General features: G+C 46.4%; 1 protein-coding gene across 2 annotated transcripts in view; it reads right to left on the reverse strand.

The window, feature by feature from the left end:
• ROR1 (receptor tyrosine kinase like orphan receptor 1) overlaps positions 1 to 21,169 on the reverse strand; it is a 358,789-nt gene that overhangs the window by 282,366 nt on the left and 55,254 nt on the right. Inside the window, exon 1 of one of the 2 annotated variants that reach the window (XM_070267553.1) lies at positions 14,857 to 16,051. The exons of the other annotated variant lie outside the window; for it this stretch is intronic. Within the exon in view, the coding sequence (XP_070123654.1) occupies positions 14,857 to 15,061 (205 nt within the window). The 5' untranslated portion in view covers positions 15,062 to 16,051. Of the gene's footprint in view, positions 1 to 14,856; positions 16,052 to 21,169 lie in introns of those variants that run through there. 2 annotated transcript variants of the gene reach the window in all.

Consider the following 21,169-nt stretch of genomic DNA (forward strand, 5'->3'; position numbering starts at 1 on the left):
TGATTTCTGAACAGAACCAGGAAGGAAGAGGTAAAATGAAACAAAAGCAAAAACCTCAAAACCTTGAGGTTCCAAAATTTCGAGAGGAAAACATGATTGAAAATTTTGGAAGGCTTCAAGGAGAGAAAAAGGCACTGTCCAATTGTACATCAGCACCAAAGCTCCGAGAGGCGGGGGACATGTGTAAAGTCCGGCTCTTCCAGGTTCCCGCAGTGACTCAATGGTTCAATAAGTAGTCATGGCCAAACTCCCAGCCCCAGGGATTAATCCAGATTTAGGGCTGACGAGGACGTGCACAGCTAGAATCCTGCCAATGACGGGGTAGGAGCTCCTCTGATAATGTGCAGGAAACCATCCAGAGGTCCCTCCCCACTCACAGCAAAACAACACACACGGACACTCAAATACGATTTGCACACAATTTCCAAGGGTCCATTAGTCACCTGAGACGTGGAGTCCAGACTAGGAACCCTTGCACACAGTAAGAATGCTTACACTTGAAGATCTGGCGGAGTTTAGAGCCACAAGCCAGATGATTCAGCTGCTGTCTTATTCTGCGGCCTCACAACAGGCCAGTCTCTCCAGGTTCTCAGACGTGAGCTGAGGGTGAGTGGCTCTCATTTGGGCGATGGTGCAGCCATTAAAACGTGGCTGCCGGAGGCAGGCTGCCAGAGTTCCAGTCCTGCCTCTGTGTCTTACAGCTGTGCAATCCTGAATAAGTTTAACTTATCCCCCTCGTTATCTCTGAGAGAGGGACTGATAATAACTCCTACTTCAAAATGTCGTCAAGATTAAAGGAGTCTTTATATGGAAAGCACTTAGAACAACACCCACCTGGCACAGGGGCAAACACTAAATAAATGTTACTGTTATTACTCTATGGTCCTTTCTAGGGAAAAGGAAGATGACCTAATCTAATAGTTCATCTCAGAGAGGCTCCATAGAACTACAGAGAAGGGAAGTTCATGCTGGCCTTAATTTTTATGCCCCATATCGAATCATTTGTCCATTTCTGCTATCTTTGCACAGCTGACCATCTGGTTAACCGAACGAGTATCATCATCTATGTCTCCATACAGTGGCAGTGTTGGGTGTTAGAAAATTTAGTTAGCCTGTGAGATTCATCACAGAGAACGATTAAGAAAAACATGCCATCAGACTAATTGCTTTCCTTCATTTCAGTTTGTGAAGGCCTGCCCAGCACAGCTTCGGAGTCTCAGACCCAGAAAAGGTGATGAATTAGAAGAGACCTCAGTGATGGTGACCATCCTGTACATCCAGTCCAGCCCTCACCCTGGGCAGCGAGGGAGCCTACACCCAGAGGCGGGCGTGACTTGCCCGGACAGGCCCCGCGAGTAGGTGGCAGAGCCAGGAACTCAGACTCTTGGATGTGCGTTCGCTCGTCTGCCTCCTTCCTCTCGCGTGCCAACCCCTGGAGGCAGAACCCAGTCATACATGCCTTCCCACCTTGAGCCAGCCAGCACAGGAGACACCGGAGGCCACAACAAAGGGGGCTAACAAGAACCAGAGCGAGGCAGGGTCCTGGCTTCTTCTACGGTGCTATTTCCACCCCAAAAAGGAGACAGTCGTCTCATTCACTGAAAAGAAGACGACAGAGCAAAGCAGAGCAGACATCACGCCTGAGTATCCTGCTGGTCTGTGAGTCAGGGGGCCTGAGCTCTTATCCGACGTCTTCCCTAACCTGCTGTGTGACACTAGGCAAGCACTGAACTTTTCTTAGAAAGAGATGATGAGGCAAGCTTGATAGAGCTGGAAGAAGTCAGATTTTATGAGGGCAGAAGATAGAATTAAATAATAAAGGGTATAGTTAACTGTACGTCACTTTATCTTTCTATTATATTTAATAATTCTTGAAAGGCTTCTTTGTACATTATCGCTTAAGCTTCATGGTAACCTTGAAGGAGGTCAGGAAATACAGCCCCATTTTACGGACGATGACACTGAGGCACAGAGGGGCCACGTGTTCACATCAGAGTTAAGGACAAATACAACCTAGACCAAGGGGCAGAATTCACAGTAAGGAAAGGAAAGGATACGCTTGATGGTATGAAGGGCCCAAGAAGAGGCAGCCTGTAGCTTCCAGTTGGAGTTAATGAGCCATGGAGCCTGGTCAGCACTCCCTAACCGCCCACTCTCTTTGCTCGAAATTCTATGTTCAAACATACGCCTCCCACAGCCGCAAAAAGATCGACAGGTTACAGGAGGCACAAAGTCAGGACATCTGGCGGACGGTGAGACACATGGGGGAGGAAAGCCACTTGAGATGCATCTGCCGACAGCAAAACAAAGTGCACATCCAAGCATTTCACTGAAACCACATAGGAAGAAAGATCCTGAAATGTGAAAAATGACAGTAAATGGAAATTACGTGATACCCATTATGTATTGCTTAAACTGAATTTAAATGTCAATAAAATTCACTTTCTTTACAGAATATTCCATTTTAAAACTTTATTTTAGTAGACCTCAGCAAATACACAGAATCAACTCTCGAGGAAGGGCCACTCCACCCCCAACCCCTCTATTATCACAGAAAGCCCAAGGCGACCTCCTGCCTAACTGGAATTTGTCATTTAAGAGTGCCCCCAAATCTTTTCAAACACCTTCTCGACATCCTGATAGCTTCCCGCTTTACTGATGAGGGCCACCATCTCAAAACAGAATCCCAGACAGCTGGATTTCCCCGATTTCCTACAGCTGGCCCTCCTGAAGATTCGGTACTCACGCAGGCTGGGGCAGAGCAATACGCAGGAGAAGGGAGCAAGACAGGAAACCCAAAAGCAAACCAAAGGACTGACTATTAACAAAATGGAAAACGTTACTCTCAATTTGCACACGCAGCATTTGATCATTTCTCCCTCAAACTCATGAGAACCATAAAGATAAAAGCTTTGGCAGCCACACCTCAGTGTGCAGGGTCGTGTCATCACCAAGCTTTAATAACGTCCTCATTCTGCTGGGGAGCACTGCGGGAAGAGGCAGGATGGAGCTCCTGGGCTCAACAGTCCAGATTCCTCCCTGAGAGCTGTGCGCTTCCCCGGAGGAAAGCTCCTTTCCAGAGAGAGAAAACCTTTTATCTTCCGGTCCAGCCATTTTCAAGACAACCTAACCTAGTCCACTCAGCACTTCATCAGGCAAAACCGAATCTTTTGGCCACGAGCAACTCTGTGTCGAGGTGAGGGAGGAGATGGCAGAAGACACGTCCTTTCTTAGATGTTAAAGATCGCACACCCTCCTAGCCATCCATCCTTATTGCAAGGGACGGCCACACAACTGAGGAATTTGTCCTCTCTATTGCTTTTGCTCAAAACACTATCTGCTGGCCAGAAGACTTTCACACGTTGCCCACCACCAGACTATACCCGCCGATTCCTTTTAACTTCTTCCTGATTTTCCACTGCAGAGTCTCATTAACTGCTTTGCCTCCCTGACTGTTACTTTACACTGTCGGAACTTCCCCCACCCTAAGGCGTTTGCTATTAGGTATTTCTCTTTAGAGACGGCACACGAAATCCATGACCAATTAAACCCAAAGAGGTGTGTTGCCCAGTTACATCACACATCACTCAGGGCCCGGCAGAGTGGTGGCGGCAGGCCCGAATTTTAGAACAGTAACCGTAATCATAATAATCATAGCTACTTACTCTGACCTTGTGTGCCAGGGATCTTAATGTGTGTGGACACATGCATGACACAGCACGATTCTGCATGATGAGGAGGAACACGGATTCTGCTCTCTGATGGGCCTGGGTTCAGCTCAGAGCTCGGCCACTGAGGCCATTTTCTTACGCCTTCTGTGCCCCGTGCTCCTCAGCTATAAAATAAGCCCATTCACAGGAGACACCTCACAGGGCTATTCTGAGGACCCCATAAATCACCAGCATACGGCGCTTAGCCCAGGGCCTAATTCATACTGACACGTGGCAGCTACCCCGTCATCCCCATTGTAAGAGGTGGAGACCGACGGTCAGAGCTAGCACAGGACACGGCTGGGATCACATCCACATCAGCCCAGCCGTGAAGCCCTCGCCCCTCCTGCTGCCTCGCGCTGACCGGAACATCGGTGGCGGCCTGACCAGACTGCCCAAGCTCCTCCCACGGCATCTCTCTGCAGGGAACCGGCAGGCGTGACCTGCTGCTCTGACACGAGCTCCACGTTGTACGCATTTCTGAATCCCCAGGCCTGGAGCGGCACCTGCAGAGGGAACGCTTGTTTGTTGAATGAATGAATGACTAAGGCAATTCAAGTACAGTAATAATAATCGCTAAGTAGCATGAACTGTGTGCTGGGTACCATGCTAAGAAATTAATATATAATGACACTGATTATGTATTTAATATTTAATTTAAAAAATCAAATAGCGTCTGTAGAATGACTCAAGGGGCAGAGAAGAGGGAACAGCTTATCCTCATTGAATAGGAGCCACTTAAGGTGGCCTTTAAAGGACAGAAAGAACTCAATGGAATTTGTAGAGGCAGTGGAGGGCATCAGACAAAGGGCCACATGGGTGACGGCCAAGAGGTGAGTAAAGAGCCGGTTGTCATGAATGGCCTGAGAAGGAGAGCAAGACCAGGTGAGAGGGAGTCTGTGGAGGAAGAGAAAGAGATGCGATTAGAGGCTACAGTAAGGCCAGTCCAAACGCGGCCTCCAACACCAGGATGGGACGGGCCTTGACTCTGCTGAGACGGGAGAAGCTAAGGAAGCTGCTGGTAGCAACAGGGCACAGAGACACAGCATTCTGCTCCAAGTCTTCAACACAACAGACAAATGTTGCAAAGAAACTGAATTTGACTTCGGGAAGGCAGACAGAAGCATCAGAGTCCCCAAGACAGAACGGACGGATCCTCATCTTCACGGGGCTGCTCTTCAGGGAAACACTGACCGGGATAAGGGCGACTGCCCTTCTTAAAACCACTCGACACCGGAACCCCTACCAGTCAGAAAACGGAGTCAGAGGGTCCTCAGACAACTGTGCTGCGCCCCGCAGAAGGGCACCCAACCGGGGAGCAAGTGAGGCCAATTCCACCCAGGACTCCTCGGCCACACTGAGCCTGGTGGCACGGGACGCAGACACACAGTGGAAGGGGTAGCTTTCCTAACTAGTCCAAAGGCACCATAAGGCTTGGGGCTATCCTAACAAACAGTCTAATTTCTTACTCAATTAGCCCATCTCACATCGCCAGACTGCACGCATTTAGACCCGTCACCTGGAGATTTAAAGAGTCACTGGAGAAGCACGCTGATCCATTCACTCATACGCTCCACAGCCATGCACTTCTTTCTCTACAGAGCGCTGCGCTCAGAGTGGGAGGTATCAGAGCTGACCGTCTAACAGACAAAACCACGAACATAATAAACAGTAGGGTGAAAGAGAATAAGGATCCTAATTAGCATTCCTGACAGCATCCAGAAGCTTGCTGCCTAGGTCATGGTCAGGGCAGCCGTACCAGACCCGCAGAGGAAAAAGTCCAATCCCCTCATCTAAACAAGACAGAAGGAAAAACACCACCATCATCAGATTTAAATACAAAGGACACTGGAAAGTTAAACTCAACTAGTACTTTTGGAGGCAACACAGTTTACTCTTTTAAAGCAAAAAGTCAGATTTTTAGAACTAGCAAGGTCTAATCTTGGTTTAGCCACAGAATCACTGTGCCATTCTAGGAAAATATGCAAAATATCCCCAGTCTCCATTTCTGCATGAGGGAGAGTGAATCAGTCACTGAGCGCAGAATGAGACATCCTTAGCCCACGCAGTGTCCTGCTCATTAAACCACCACTCTGCCTTGGCCGTGGATTAGAAGGGGGAAAGACAGAGACGCCTTTAAGCAACTCGATCGCCAGGCAAGAACAGTAAAAACAAAGGAAAGCAGAAGACTGCACTTTAAGTCAAGAAAACACCATTTCAGGAAAATAAGCATTTAGCCTAAAAGCAAAGGAACGCACGTTGAAGCTTAGAGGAGAAGCTGCTAAGTGAGAGATACGGATAGAAGGACTCCACGTGTCTGTCTGTTGGTGGACAGTCAGTGGAGCTCGCTTCAGGGACAGAGGGCTACCCTTTAAATTAGGCTGGGAGGAGGGGTTCCTATGTGCCTGGAACTATGACAGATGACTACATTTATTACTTCACTTAATCCTCCTAACAACTGGCCAATTAGACCTCATTATCCTTACCTCACAGAAAAAACCCTGTGTCTAGAAGAACACAAGCCTCAAGCCACTTCCATCTCGCCAACGCTGCACTGGGGTGGGGGAGGACTCCAGAGGCACCTCTGGTAACCGAAAGCTGCTGAGGAAGTGAACAGGATAGTCTTAAGAGGCTTACCAAATATAGTTCACTCTACCATCTCTAGCAGACCCAAATATAGTGTGGACTTGCACTTGACCTTGGCCCCAAAGGCACAAATCCGCTGTCAATTGTCTCCAGTTGATAAGAATGCACAGACTCACAGCTATTTGCAGACCGGCTGCAGTCTACTCGGGTAACAGATATCCCAGCACATCCAGCATGAAACAGGCACTTGAGATAAGCACACTCCGCGGCACATTTCAGACTTGGGGTGCTCCGCACCCGAGGCTCCGCCGTAAAGCGGAAGACCTAAACGTGAGTCTTCACGTTGTTTGTCTACAACATGGCTATTCTGTTCTTAGTTTCTTGATGTCCACATTTCATTTCGAGCATTAATTAGGTGGCTTTTACAAACCACATTCGAATGAGAGGCTACAAAAAATAAACAGATAAAAATTAGGTCCAAGCCATCAAAAACAATTGATTACTTAGAAATGTAAAAGAGGGGCCGGCCCGGTGGCGCAGCGGTTATGTTCGCACGTTCCGCTTCTCGGCGGCCCAGGGTTCGCTGGTTCGGATCCTGGGTGCGGACATGGCACTGCTTGGCAGCCATGCTGTGGTAGGCGTCCCACGTATAAACTAGAGGAAGATGGGCACGGATGTTAGCTCAGAGCCAGGCTTCCTCAGCAAAAAGAGGAGGACTGGCAGTAGTTAGCTGAGGGCTAATCTTCCTCAAAAAAAAAAAAGTTAAAAAAAAAAAAGAAATGTAAAAGAGACTTCAACTGCATATATAAAAACACACAGTTAATCTCTTTTCTGTAAAAAAAAAAAAAGCTTCCAAAAGTTGTTGATAAACTGATACTTTGAAAATTGAATCCTATTTGTTCACTCATTGATTCAGCAAATGCTTATCGAGCAACGGTTAAATGCCTGGGACTAGGTTAGGGGCTGGAAACGCTAAGATAAGAGACAGTCCCTGCCCTCAAGGAAATAAAATCTAGTGGGGAAAGAGGGTAAACCTGTCACAACAATGCAGGGAGGCGAGGGGTGTGCTGAGCAGCCGCAAGCACGGTACCACGGGAGCACAGCACCACGGGAGCACAGCAGAGGGCTCCTTACCCGCCCCCTGGACTCAGGGATGGTGAGATTTGGAAGTTGGGGGATGGAGGATAATTCCAGACAGGAAAAATAAAATGGGTCACTTCCACTTCTGGCCAAGATGGAATACCAGGGACAGGTGTGAAGACCTAGATAACAAGCATTGAAGGGGAGTGACCTCTGAGAGAAGGGCAAAACGAAGTGAGTGCCACGAGTCCACCAGCTTACCTGAGAGTTTCTGGACGGAGGAGTTGGGGGGCGGGGGACTCAGTGGCCTTCCTGAGTTGAGTAAAGGGAGCTAACAGTCCAGGCAGAATAAGGCAACCAGCGTCCAGCAGACACAGTGCCAGAGTCAAATATGTGGAGAGATCGTGCAGATGGAAGAGACCTGGATTTTTATATGTTACCAATAAATAAAAGTGTTAATTAGAAAAAAGAAAAAGAAAGAGGGGAAAGAGGGGCAGAGTAGCAGAGAAGGGAGAGCTGCACAGAGACCCACCGGGAGTCAACGTCAACGCTGAGTTGGATACTGAGCAGTGCCGGCCATGAGGTAACCCCCAAAGGCTGCAGAAGGAAACACCCACAGGACGTTCCCACCTGGAAAACTTCGTGACTCCCCAGGCCTGGGGCTGAGTACGTGGAGGGGTCTTGTCTTCGTCATGGGGAGTAATGAGCCCAGGACTGCCGACCGCTCCAGACCTGCCCAACAAATCTTAAAGGCAAGACCCAAAAGAATCAGACTGCTTCCAAGCAACTTAACTTTGCCCAGAACAAAGACACAAACATCCAGCCCCCAACACAGTGCCGCTTACAATGTCTGGCACCCAATCACAAGTTAGTAGGAAAGTTTGACCCCTGATGAGGAGAAAACCCATCAAAACTGACCCAGATGTTAGAATTAGAGGCCAAGGACATTAAAACAGTTCTTAGAACTATATTCCATATGTTTAAAAATTAAGCGAAGACATTGAAGATATAAAAAAGACCCAAATCAAACTTCTAGAGATGAAATCTACAATGAATAAGATGGAAAATACACTAGATTAGGTTAACATCAGATTAAATATTGCAGAAGATAAAGATTAGTGAACTTGAAAACACAAAAATCGAAACGACCCAAAACGAAAGAGAGAGAAAATAGAACTTAAAAAGTAAACAGAAAAATATCAAGATTTAATTATTTTATCTTATTAATAAACATTAATATTTATCCCTGTCCTTAAATAATTTACAAACTTTATGTAGAAAAAATTGTAATAAAAAAGAAAAGAAAATCATAAAATATTTGAAAAACAGAAAATATTATAAAACAGAAAAAAATGTCACAAGGCACCACATAATTACCAAATAGCACACCTAACTGATCAGAGGAAAGGAAAAAATTATTTCAGGCTGGGGGGATCAGGCTAAGACGGGTCAAGAGGAAACAGGTGAATCGTCTGTTTCGTAAATGGAGATTTTCACGTAACTTACAGCACTGTTCATTAGTATATGTTTAGAAATGCAACGCTTTTCTTCCCGGTTCATTCACCAATTACTGAGCACCATCTATGTGCCAGATACTAGCTAAGCACAGACACGTTGTGTCTCTACCCACGATGGGTCATAATCCAGAGAACGCGAAAGAAAGAGATGGCTACTGGCCACCGGGCAAGACGGGCTCTCAAGGAAGTGTGCCTGGAATGTTGTGACAAGGGCATTAACTCTGCTCGGGAGAAGAAACACACAGAGAAGAAATTCACAAGACAGAGAGCTATCACCTATTTCTAAAATCTCCAGATTTTAGCCAAATGTGCTTCCAGATTTGGCTGCCACGAGCTGCTGGAAAATAAGTAGAAAAGTCTACCCTGGAAAGAAGCAGGAAGGCAAGCCGTTTTTCACGTGATTTCAATGCGCTAATCCCGGGAGGACGAAGCCAGGAGCCTCCTCCTGCCTCCAGGCGAGCAGCCACGCCCGCACGGTGCTGAGAGCTGGATCAGCCCGGACAAGTTTGCTGAGGGATGACTTACGCAGATGGGCAGCAGGACAGTGATGTGTCAGTCTCAGAACAGAGCCTCAGTGAGGAAAAACTCAAAGCAAGAGATGGCATGAGGGTGGAGACCTGACATTTTCATTAAAGAACAGACATTTCATTTTTCCTGAAGCTAGCAGTCATTAAACACTGCGTTCCGCAAAGCCAGAAGGAAGTTTCATGATCACAGAGTCAAGAGTCATATTTTACAGATGGGAACACAGAGACCCAGACTGAGCAAGAGGCTGGACCGAGGCCACAGAGAGGGTTAGCCAGCGTGTGAGTTAAAATTCATGTCATTCCACCTCTGGGAAGCTGGCGAGCTTTGCAGGAAGTCTCGTTGCCTTCATCCATCTCTGACGGTGAACTAATTTGTGCTGCGACTTTAAGAGAGAATTATGCTAATATGAGAAAGGTGTATTTGGATGTGGAAATGGATGCTTTATAACAAGCCTTGGTTTAATGATTCTACTAAGAATGAGTGTCTCACTAAGAAAATCTGACACTGGGAAAAATTTTCATTCGTGTTCCATCTAAAAGGAAAAATTCCTTAATACGCCCCGGTGCATGGGCTTGGTGTTCAACTTATAGTCGATTTTGTCAAGAAAACAAGGTATGGGAACAAAGCCTAAGCTAAGACTCTCACTCTGTACGTTGTAGATGTTGGATCTCGGGCCGGAGAGTCAACCTCTCAGTTTTCTCATCTGTAAAATGGGGCTAACGTAGCACCTTTTCCTAAGTTTTGATGAGGAAGTCTCAGCGAGATAACCAGGTGCCAAGCACACTGTCAGGCACATCACAGGAGGTCAAAAAACATTCGAAGCAGCTGTTGCTGCAGTTGGTGGCTGTGATGGTGAGGGCAGAGGAGTTGTGACTGTTATTTGTATCTTGAGGCTCATCTACACTGGACATCTTTTTTCCTCCTGGGTCTCACAGAGAAGTCAGGTGCATACAGCCCAGGCACTGACAACACTTTATTCTTAGAATTCCTCTCCTTAAAGGTTTGTGCTTTTCCATGGGAGCCGGCCCCATGCCATAGTGGTTAAGTTTGGCGCATTCCCCTTAGGCAGCCAGGACCCCAGGCACAGACCTACATGAGCTGTGGCAGCATCCCACATACAAAACAGAGGAAGATTGGCACAGACGTTAGCTCAGGGCCAATCTCCTCAAGCAAAAGAAAAGTTAGTGCTCCTCCATAAATTTAAACCTTACTCAACATTACCACAATTATTTATCTTATAATAATAATAGTTACTCTTCTAAGTCTGAGAGGTGCTAATTTTTTTGCCACCTTATGCTGTAAACACTGGGCCGTAGAGCTTGGTAACAAAACAGGAGAGAATCTTTCTCCATCTCTGAAGTGTCTTCACGTAAAAGCTGAACTCTATTACAAGTGTCAGCCTGAGTTGCCCAGGGTGAAAGTACGTGGTAACACTGGACCATCATGCTACAGACGTGTACTAAAAGTCAGATGTGAATTCAACAGCTACTCTCTTCCAGTGAAAACTGTCTGGTTCGTTTTTGAATTTTTTCCCTTCCATCAATACCCAAAGGAACTGGTTTGCATTAGTGAGCAAGTGCCCACAAAGGTTTCTTCCTCTTCTGGACAATTAATTTATATCCTATAAGACAAATATTGGCACATCTGGACAAACTCAGCATGAGTTTAAAAACCATGAAATTTCCCAAGGCATCTGTGAATAAAACACCTCTCCAAGCTTTGCAGGGATGACAGACCGAGGGAGGCGTGGGGCGAGAGGCGGGGGCCTGGAAAATGGTCCTCTCCGATGATGTGAAGGGTTGTCATATGAAAGACAGAGGAGAGTTCTCATGCTGAGAGCTCAGGAGGCAGAATAAGAACAACAGTGTGGAAAAGCTGCAGGGGTGGCTTCCGGCTCGATGGAAGGAGAGCTTCCCAGGGCCAGGGTGCGGTGGGCACACCTGGAGTGGGACAGGCTGGGGCAAAGCCAGGCAGCACACGGGTCAGCTCCTCATGTGGGGCCAGCTTCTCAACACATCTGAGCCCTCAACTCTCCATCAGAATAGTCAGTCCCATTCTGCGGTTGCTCCAGAGTTGAAAGAAAATATACATATTTGATGCTCAGTATATGGTAGGCGTTACGATGAGTCCACTCTTAGTGTGACCTCTGACAAACAGTATGGGTTCGTCAGACGCCTTCACAACAGGATAATCTGCAAGATCTAAGAGTTAAAATTTCTCTAGGCCCGCTGTCCACCTTCTCTTTCGGTCCTAAAACCTACTGAGAACTCATGTCACTCTGCGCCCAGCTGTGCCACTGCTACTAAGGGAAGATACCGGGCGAGCAGTTTTCCATCTCCCCTGGATCTTTCCAACAGCAACAAAGAAAGAAAAACACTTCTCAGCCACCAACTTAAACCCAGGAAAGGATTACAGGAATTATCTAAGAAATTATCACAAATCATTCTTCACATACAGGTGTTCCCCCCTTTGCCGAACACATGTTTTGTGTAAATCACATTCTTTTTCCTACCAAATGAGCTTATAATTGATTGCATATGTTTATTACTTTATTCCAAGAATGTTACTATATGACCATTATAGCAAATGTGAAAAACAGGAAAATGGGGCAGTGAGGGGATGGTCAGGCACAGGATGTCCCTTCTTACTATTTCTTCCCTGTCGTCTTTGTGCATGAGTGGCAGCGATCTTTTTCTCCATAATTTTAATTTAGATTACAATTTCAACAGTGACTGTTTAGCATTTCTCGCTGCTCTTAACTTAGTGACGCATTAAGTTCCTCTCTTCTCAGGACAAATTGAGCAGAGGTGATTCGAAAACATTTTAAAGTACCAAGGGACATTACTACTTAGAAACATGGAATTTTATAACCAGAAAAAAAACAAATCAACACTTGAAGAAAGAACGACTAATGCCACCTCTCATTTTATAGATGAGGACACTAAAGCCCAGAGACAAGCTGGCAGCGGCCTCTGCTCGAGCAGAGCCCCAGGTCTCCGTCCTGCCTGGCCAGCACAAAGAATCCAGTGTGAGTCAGGCCATAGTGACCCTGCTTCTCACCCCCGACACAGGTTCTATGAGTTTGGATTTTGGGTCTTCATCTTCCTTGGAAAGGTCTGTTAACGTGTTCTGTGTACCATGGATGCAGAGCAAACTAATTCAGGCCAAGGTAGGCTTGATGGGGATGACTCCACCCAGGCAGAAACTTGAACTGCCCTACAACATGGCCAGAACAGGAGGGAAAGGAGAAACCCTGTCTTTGCTCTGCCATCTTTGCTCCACTTCTGACATATCTTTATACATCCAAATTATGAGTTTATCTCATACCCATGAAATGAGCAAAAACTAAAAGTATTTCCAATACCAAGAGCTGGAAAAGGTGAGGAGAACAGGAACTCACATACTGCAGGCAGGAGCTCACACTGGCACAAGGCAGTGGAGCGCAATTCAGCAACATCTAGCCAGCCGAGGACATGCATTCTCCATCATATTCCTAAGCAGAGAGCCTAGAGAAATTTTCCCACATGTTCACAGAGGACAGGTCAAAATTTTTCAGAGCAGCGTTGTTTATAACACAGAAAAAAATAAAAACGAGAATTACATTAATTGTGAAACGGTCACATAATAGTTATTGCACAGCAGCTAAAATAACTTCTTAGATTAACATGAAGTTTCTAAATTAACAAGGTTAAATATCAAAGCATAATGTCGAGCAAAAAAAAAAAAAGCAAGCTGTGGGGGATCAGGTACGGTAAGCTACCACGTACACAAAGTTAAAAGAAATCGGCAGAGCAAGACCACGCATCATGAGTGGGTTTATACCTACGGAGCAAAAGTATAAAAACATGCATAGGAACAAAAAGACACTAAATTAAGTTGAGAGGTTACCTCTGGAGGAGAAAAGAAGCAGGATTTAGGAAGGGGGCATGGGGAGCTCCAATTGTATCTGTGCTGTTTTATTTCTTTAAAGAATCTGCAGCAAATATGGCAAAATGTTTGTATCTGAAAGGGAATTTTGTCATTTTTGTTTGCTTTTCTGTATACTTAAGATATTTCAAATTTTTTCCTTTTTAAGATTGGCACCTGAGTTAATAACTGTTGCCAATCTTCCTTTTTTTCTTGTTCTTCTTCTTCTTCTCCCCAAAACCCCCCAGTACATAGTTGTAGGTCCTTCTAGTTGTGGCATGTGGGACGCTGCCTCAGCGTGGCCTGATGAGAGGTGCCATGTCTGTGCCCAGGATCCGAACCAATGAAACCCTGGGCCGCTGAAGCAGAGCACACAAACTTAACCACTCGGCCACCAGCCGGCCCCTCAAATTTTTAAAAAGAGAACAAAGCATGCTGGCTTAGCCAGGGGTCGGTCTGGACATCCAGGTGTCTGAGAAGGTAGGAACAACAAGGATCCACAGGAACTAGGATTTTCTCATTTTAAAAAGTCTACCGGCCATCACAAGCTCCTTTGTACCCCCACGGCCACACAGCGCCTGGTCAAACGCAAGTACAGACTAAAAGTTGAATGAATGAATGAACAAACGATCAAATGAACTTTGACTAATAAAGATGGAAAAAATAGTTATTGTTAACAATTTAAAATTCAAACTATTTCTAAACAAAGGTCCACAGAGAGCTCGTCTCAAAGGCATCATTAGCAGAAAAAAATTGAAAACAAGTGGACAAAGTAACCTTTGAAGACTTTTTTCTATCCCTAAAATTCAGTGTTTCTTCCTTATTTCAGAAGCGGGCACAGCACTCGAACACATTCTGTTCATCTAAACGAGCAGGAGTTATCTGCCATCACAGACCCCAGGATACAGCAAATAGTCAGAAACATACATAAGCCTGAGGGTCAGTCAGTCACTTGACACGCTTGCTCTTCGGAGCCTTGAGTGAAAGATTTCCAGCATTTCTCGGCCCTGTTCACCAGGTGCATTGGGAGGCTAACTCATTCTGTCCTCATGAATACAAGTGCTTCTGGAACTGTCCTTAAATTGCTAGTATGTGACAAAAAGTTGCCAATGTGATCCTCATATTTCAAGCTCCTGGCCACTAAGAATACAGACACGGTAAAATCGACCAGAAATCGGCCACCATACATTTTTGCCGCTTTTCGTTTGTTTTTTTCACAAAAACTCAAGTGAATTTAAGAGAAACCAAATAAGATACAGGACACATTCACCCAGGCCTAGTAAGTCAATCCAAAAACAGTAGTTTAAAATAGTGTAAGCAAAGAGAATAATTTAAGAAAGTACCATGGGCCTCCGCTATCCTAAATGAGGTGGGTGTTTCCTACTTTCTTCTTTACGTTATTAAAATATTAATTTACTTTCAAATATAATCCTGGAGCTTCCTTCACAACACCTTCTCCAGGGAGGGGGCGGCCTGCATTTATAGCGTCCCTTTAAAGTTTAACAAAAGAAGGATTCAAATGGGGCTACCTCCACTCCGCCAGTCTTTTTTCAAACGTTGTAACAGGATCTTCCCGCAGCCACCAGGTCTGCTCTCCACACAAAGAAAGGCTGGAAAACATTTGTGCTCTGCTCCTGGAGTTAAAAATGAAGAAGCCTTTTCCTCTCCATCAGTTCTTTTTATTAATAAGGTGGCCACACTAAGCCAGAAATTATAACCATCTGCTTTAGCCATTAAAGGCAGATTCAAAGGCCTAATGATAAAGTGACCTCTTTATTAATAACAGAAAGCGACAAGTGGCCATTTTCTCAGAGCCTGCAAGGAAATAAATCAATCCGTAAGCTCAGGTTGATGATCCACCTCCGAAACATGGCCTCTTACGTTTTCTCTTCTATTTGGCCTTCATGTTTTCCATAGTAGGTAACAAATGGGAGCTCCAGAAGTACCTATTCCACGAGTTTTGTTTATCTCTGCGTTGACGAAATTCCACTCACCGCCCGCCCCACAGAATTTGCAGACACTATCTTCTCTTCTCCCCATCACAAAAGAATTACCACCAGCATCGTCTCCCACTGAGGAGACACGTGGGACTTATTTCCTGCGGTGATTACGTCTGAACCCAGAGCTGGAACAAAGAAGGTGTGTGGGAAACCCGCAGAGCTGCAGGCGGGCATGCGTGGACCACTGCAGCTTGGAGTCTAACATTTCGGTAACACGGCCCATGTTTTCTTTAATTCGTATATTAGAATTGTAATTATCAAGTTGCTAAATGACGGTGGCTTTCAACTGAAGTGGGTTGTACCAACCCAACCTCGGAGGGCAGACAGAAGCCCTTTGTTGCCCTGCCAGACGCAGAAGACGCCGGCATGGCAGCATCCCCGGCCTCGCCTCAGATCCTTCTGGCAGGAAGCCTCCCCAGCCACCGAGAGCAAAGGAATCCCAGGAGATGAATCTCCTGGCCCTTGTCCAGGGGCTTTAGTACTGGAAGGACCAGAAAGACCTCTTTACAAACCTCATCTTTCTCCTAACTCAATCATAGGCTTGACCCCTGAAACACAGCAGAGGAATGAACGGCTGTAACTAAGCTGGTGCGCACAGGAGGAGTAGGAGTTCTTGGGTGGAAAACTTTATAGAGGATGTGGAAGACATCCCACCACAGAGGGGGTTCTGCAAGTACCATCTTCACTGCAAAGTGGAAATCCTCTGAAAACCCTTATCCCCAAAGCAAGCGACCAGCTCCTCTTCCGGCCAGCACCTCTCGCCCCACTCCCTCCTTCTTCTCTGCTGGCTTCCTCACCCTGGCTCCCCGCTCCCGCCACACTGGAGGAGGCAGTGCCATCCACCAAGGTAGAAAAGGCCTTGCAGGGCTGATGGGCAGAGGCTAGAACACGGCACTGAGTTCAACCAGGACCCTGGGCATCCACGTGAAGGGACATCAGGGAGCTCGGCCCGTCCACACCCTCACCCAAGGAAACTTCTCTCCAGCCAGAACCACACATGCACAAGGAGTGTGACAGAGGATGCCCCAGACCAGCTGAATCCCACACGTCCCCCAGAGACTGAGGGGCACAGGCGTCACCTCCAGGCAGGAGTCCAGGAGAGTCTTGCTCTGCAGTAGCAAGCTGTGTGACATTAGGAGCGTCCCTTAACTTCTCGAGGCCTTGCAATCCTTCCCCATAAAATCAGAGAGCAGGGCTGGGTGGGGTCATAAGCCCCTCGCAGCCTTGGCGTTCTACAATTTTAATACTTCTTTTATCTGATGCCTCAGTTTCCTCAAGTATAAAACCAGCGGTTGGAGGTAGGTGGTTTTCAGGTTCTTTCCAACACTGAGGCTTCGTGATTCAGCTGATGAATCCAGATCACAAGCAAGGATTATTCTGTTAATCTCTGTGGCCCTCTCTTTGCCAAATCATGATAGGAATGTGCTTCAGCTGAGCGCCCCATCCCAGCTACCAGCACATCTGGCTGGGAAAACACACAGCTCCTTCTATCTGCCCGCTTGCCAACACGGAAACCTTCAAACAAAGACGGATGATTAATAGCATCTTTAATAGGGCCCCCGCCTTGACATTAAATCTTGGGCTGAGGTTATCGAAAACAGCAAATACACAAAGAACTTACTCACGGCCTTGAGAGCAAGCCAGAGAGACCGTGCAGGTGGCTGGAAGGAAAACTGACGTGAATTACAAAGAAAAGGTGCATTGAGTTAACAGAATATTACGCTGGTATTGGGGGTGGGGGCTGAAAACAGATGCGAGGGCCAGTCCATCTCAGCATCGTGAGGAACAAAAGCGAGAGCCACAAGTTTCTCAGTCACACGCACACACACACACACTTAAGTAAAGCACATGAAATTCACCATGTGGACCCAGGGATGTGGGTTGTGGTGCCCTTCAAGGGGCACTGTACAGCCAAAAGCTGATTAGACACGGCCCCAAAAGGCCAGTATTCCAGAAGGAGTTTGAGGCAAAGTTAGTAGTGTGAAGGTGGGGTGGCCATTTCACACCCTGGAGAGGGTGTTGGGCATAAAGATTATGAGATCAACTTCCACCTTCAGGAAATTTTATAGTTATTAAACCCCTGGACCAAATTCCTCATCTATAAAACGGACATCACAAATATTCAGTCTATCAGAAAACAGATGTTTAAAGTATGTGAAACACACACAAGTGTTTGAGACACAGCAGACACCCCAAAAAACTGGAACTTATTATCAAGACACACACAGGTATCAAAGATCAGAACACTGTAGTGGGTCAATCCAGACAGACAAGAGAAATCAAGAAGGGACAGGCAGTGACAAACAAGACAGAATGGTGGGTCCAGGGTTGAAACAGCGGGCTACAAGGACTTCTTCTGAAGCATCGCCTTCAATAAATATCTATCGATGTCAGGGGGGAAAAGCAGATTGCCAGATGAGTGAGAAATTATGACCCCATTTAGGTTGAGAGAGAGAGAAGCAATAAGATAAAGCAAAGGAAGAGACTAGAGACATACTCTAAATACTAAAAGTAGTTATGACTAGGTTTGGATATTGGGTGATTTCAGGTTTTTCTGTTTATTTATCAATATCTGCCAAATAGTTTTTAATATGTGTGTGTGTATATATATAAACTTCAGTTTTTCTTATTTCAAAAGCAATAAAAATCATAAACATTTAATAACATGCATTGGGAAGCTGCAAGAGTGAGAACCTGAAATCCTGGAGCACGTCATTGGCATCCTGAAATCAGGGCTGTGTTCTCATTATTCAAAAGTTATCATCACACGTACGGAGAACCCCTGTCAATAAGTGTGTGTGGAGGGGCTCCTTAATTCGAAAGCACAACACTAACCATTTCAGGAAAACAGTATAAACTCCCAAAGGGCCTCGATTTCCTAGGCGTGCTCACGTGAAATTATAACTGCAGGCGCACCAGCAGGCCAGTAAGCTCAAGGAGGGTGATTTGAGCCAGGCCTTGGAGACCTGGGGGACTTCAGAAGGAGGGATAAAGTCACTTTCTGTTGCAGAGACGATTTAATTAAAAAGAAGCTCCATTCTACCCACTCCGCCAGGTAACAGAGAATCCATTGTATCCCGAGGAACTGACAGCCTTCCAAGAGGGCAGACTGCATGACCCTCCATTTGCAATAGCTCCTCTTAGGAAAGGGGATAATCAGAATCGCACAGAAGGGGCTGCTTCCTTCCCTTCAGCAGATAACTTTAACCAGGCTTGCAAACCCCAGGAACCACACTCAGCATGCACCCTCTTGCCCCGGGCTCTGACTGACCCAGCATCGCTCAGACCCTTCACTGCATTCAACCTGCGACCTGCCTTCCCCCGGCCCCATCCTCAGCCTCCAAACACCCCAGTAGACTGGGAGCTCCTTTTTCTTTCACTTATTCATTCAACACCTTTCATAAAATAACATAACATAAAGGAGACAGGCCCATCCTCACGAAGGTCAGAGCCTGGTGGCAATAACTGACTCATTCACAGAGACCTCCAGCTCCACGGCTGAGACACGTACCATGCGTCCAAGGGCAAGGAGAGACCAGTGTCTAAGCAGCCTGCAGCCAGGCAGGAGGGGCAGAGGCACCCCCTGCAGGGAAAAGGACGCAGAGTGACAGAAAACCGTGTGGCCAGATCTCAGAGCGTGAGGCAGAGTGGAAAGACACAACCACAGCAGGCGACCTTTACAGAGCGCTCACCACATGCGAGGCTGACTGAATCCCACAGTAGCCCAACGAGGTAGGTTCCAGCAACCGGATGTTACAGATAAGGAACCTGAGGCCACCCAGGTTCAGTAACGCGGGCGTGGGGAGGACATGCGGCCTGTCCCTGAGGCTAGGAGGGTCGGCAGGGGCTGCTCAGAGAGCCCCGCCGGCGTCATGCTGAGGAGCTTGGGCTCTTGCCATGGACAGTGAGGAGGCAGTGCACGGTCACAGCAGGAGAGTGACACGGTCAGACGTGTCTCAGGAGCTACTCCAGCAAGGTGTAGGGCACTGACTGCAAGAGCTAGGGAGACACTTGAGAAGCTCTTCAGTATTCCAGTGAGCGATGGGGTGGCCTGATCCAATGGTGTAAGGAAGGAGCAGAAGGAACAGATGCAAGACATATTGACTGGGAGACAACTCTCCGTGGGTCTCTGAGTCTCTGCACACATCGTGAGCAAAGCACTGGCTGCCCTTGGCTCCACATCATCTTTTCGAAGAAGTTTATGTGGAAAACAGCCTCAGAAGATACTGTCTTCCTCTGGAGCAAAGGGAAAGCAGACTTAGTGTCTGAGAGAAACAGCTTTGGTTCCCTCAGCTCGGGGTTCCTCTCCTGTGACACAATGCACGGCATAGATAGGAGTCACCTGGCCCTCTTCATGACACTCTGTGGGAACTGGTGCAAGAAAATGCTGGCACCCCGGCTACTGCCACTGCTGTGAGTAATAAATTCCTTTGTCTCTAACCCAGAAGTCTCATGTCTTAGCATCCATGAAACTGTGGCAGGCTGACTAATTTATTTCCAAGGAGGGTAAAAATCTCAAATCCCTCACAGTTCTTAGGATTTATCTAGGAGGAAAAGCATCAGGACTGGTGACTGGCTAAATGTAGAAAATGAGGGCGAAAAAAGAATCAAAGATTGCTTCTAGTGTTTTAATTTGGATAAAGGAGAGGACAGAGGTGGCACTAAGTGAGATAAAATACAGAACAGGTACACAGAGGGTGCTGAGGGCTGGACAATAAGTTCAGTTTGGAGGCCTCTGAGACATCCATGTGGATATAGCCAGTAAAGAGTCGAATAATTAGGTCAAAGGGGAGGGTCTGGGTTAGAGACATGGATGTGGGGTCATTAGCATCAGGGGGTAGCTGAAATCACGAGAGTGCATAAAACCTCCATCCAACATAAAAAAAGATGGCTGGAGCCTCAGGGAGCCAAGGGCAGAGCACTCAAAGGAACCATCCTATTCATCCTTAAACCCTCAGTACCCAGCAGAGGGCTTGACCCAATGTATATGCTACATGAATGTCTGTTAAACCAACAGCCGAAACCAGACCTAGAATTAGTTTTAGCCGTTGTTTAAATTAAAGTTGCTTCAACGATTACCTATGTAATGCTAATCTAGATTTCCTCAAATCAGGATCACAAATGCAGAGTGTCTAAATCTGTTTCACATGAAATACAACCAGTTTCATAGGCAAATAATTACTAATCTATCATTCTCTCATGTGCAATGTTCTGTTCAGAAGCAGAACACAATTCTAAGACTCAGCATTTCATGGCCATTCAAAGGAGTACTGTTGGTTTTCTTATTGGAGAAAAGTTCCGAGTTCTCTTAACCACAGGATCCCTTCTTCATGCATTCATTTTTCAAAAGTACTTACTAAGGACCTGCTGTGTTTAAAGAATTGCACTTAATGCTGGACGGGATCTAAAAAGCGTAAAAGTCCCCATCCTAAAGGCATTTACAAAAGCACAGTGGTAGCAAATGAGCCAGACCAGAACTGAGTTCCTAGATCCACATTTAGCAATTTTATGACCTTGAGCAAGTTACCTGACCTTTATAACCTTTTGTTTCCTCACCTGTGCAAAGGTGGTAGTAAAGAATGTAAGACGTCATAAATGGTGATGAGAATTACATGTTATAACACATGTGGAGCGCCTGGCATCTTGCACTCCCTCCAAAAGCGGTAGCCAGCATTATCACCAACGTCATAAGCCTCCTGGGGAAGAAGCAGAGAAAGCCGCCCCTGACGGAAGAACGTTCGAAAGCCCCTGACGTGGTCTAAAGCACTAGAAATGCAGAACTTTCAGAGGCTGGTGAAAACAATCATAGTTGACCCTACTGAGCCCCTACTGTGTTTGTACT

The sequence above is a fragment of the Equus caballus genome, chromosome 5 (genome assembly GCF_041296265.1).
Source record: "Equus caballus isolate H_3958 breed thoroughbred chromosome 5, TB-T2T, whole genome shotgun sequence".
Lineage (NCBI taxonomy): Eukaryota > Metazoa > Chordata > Mammalia > Perissodactyla > Equidae > Equus > Equus caballus.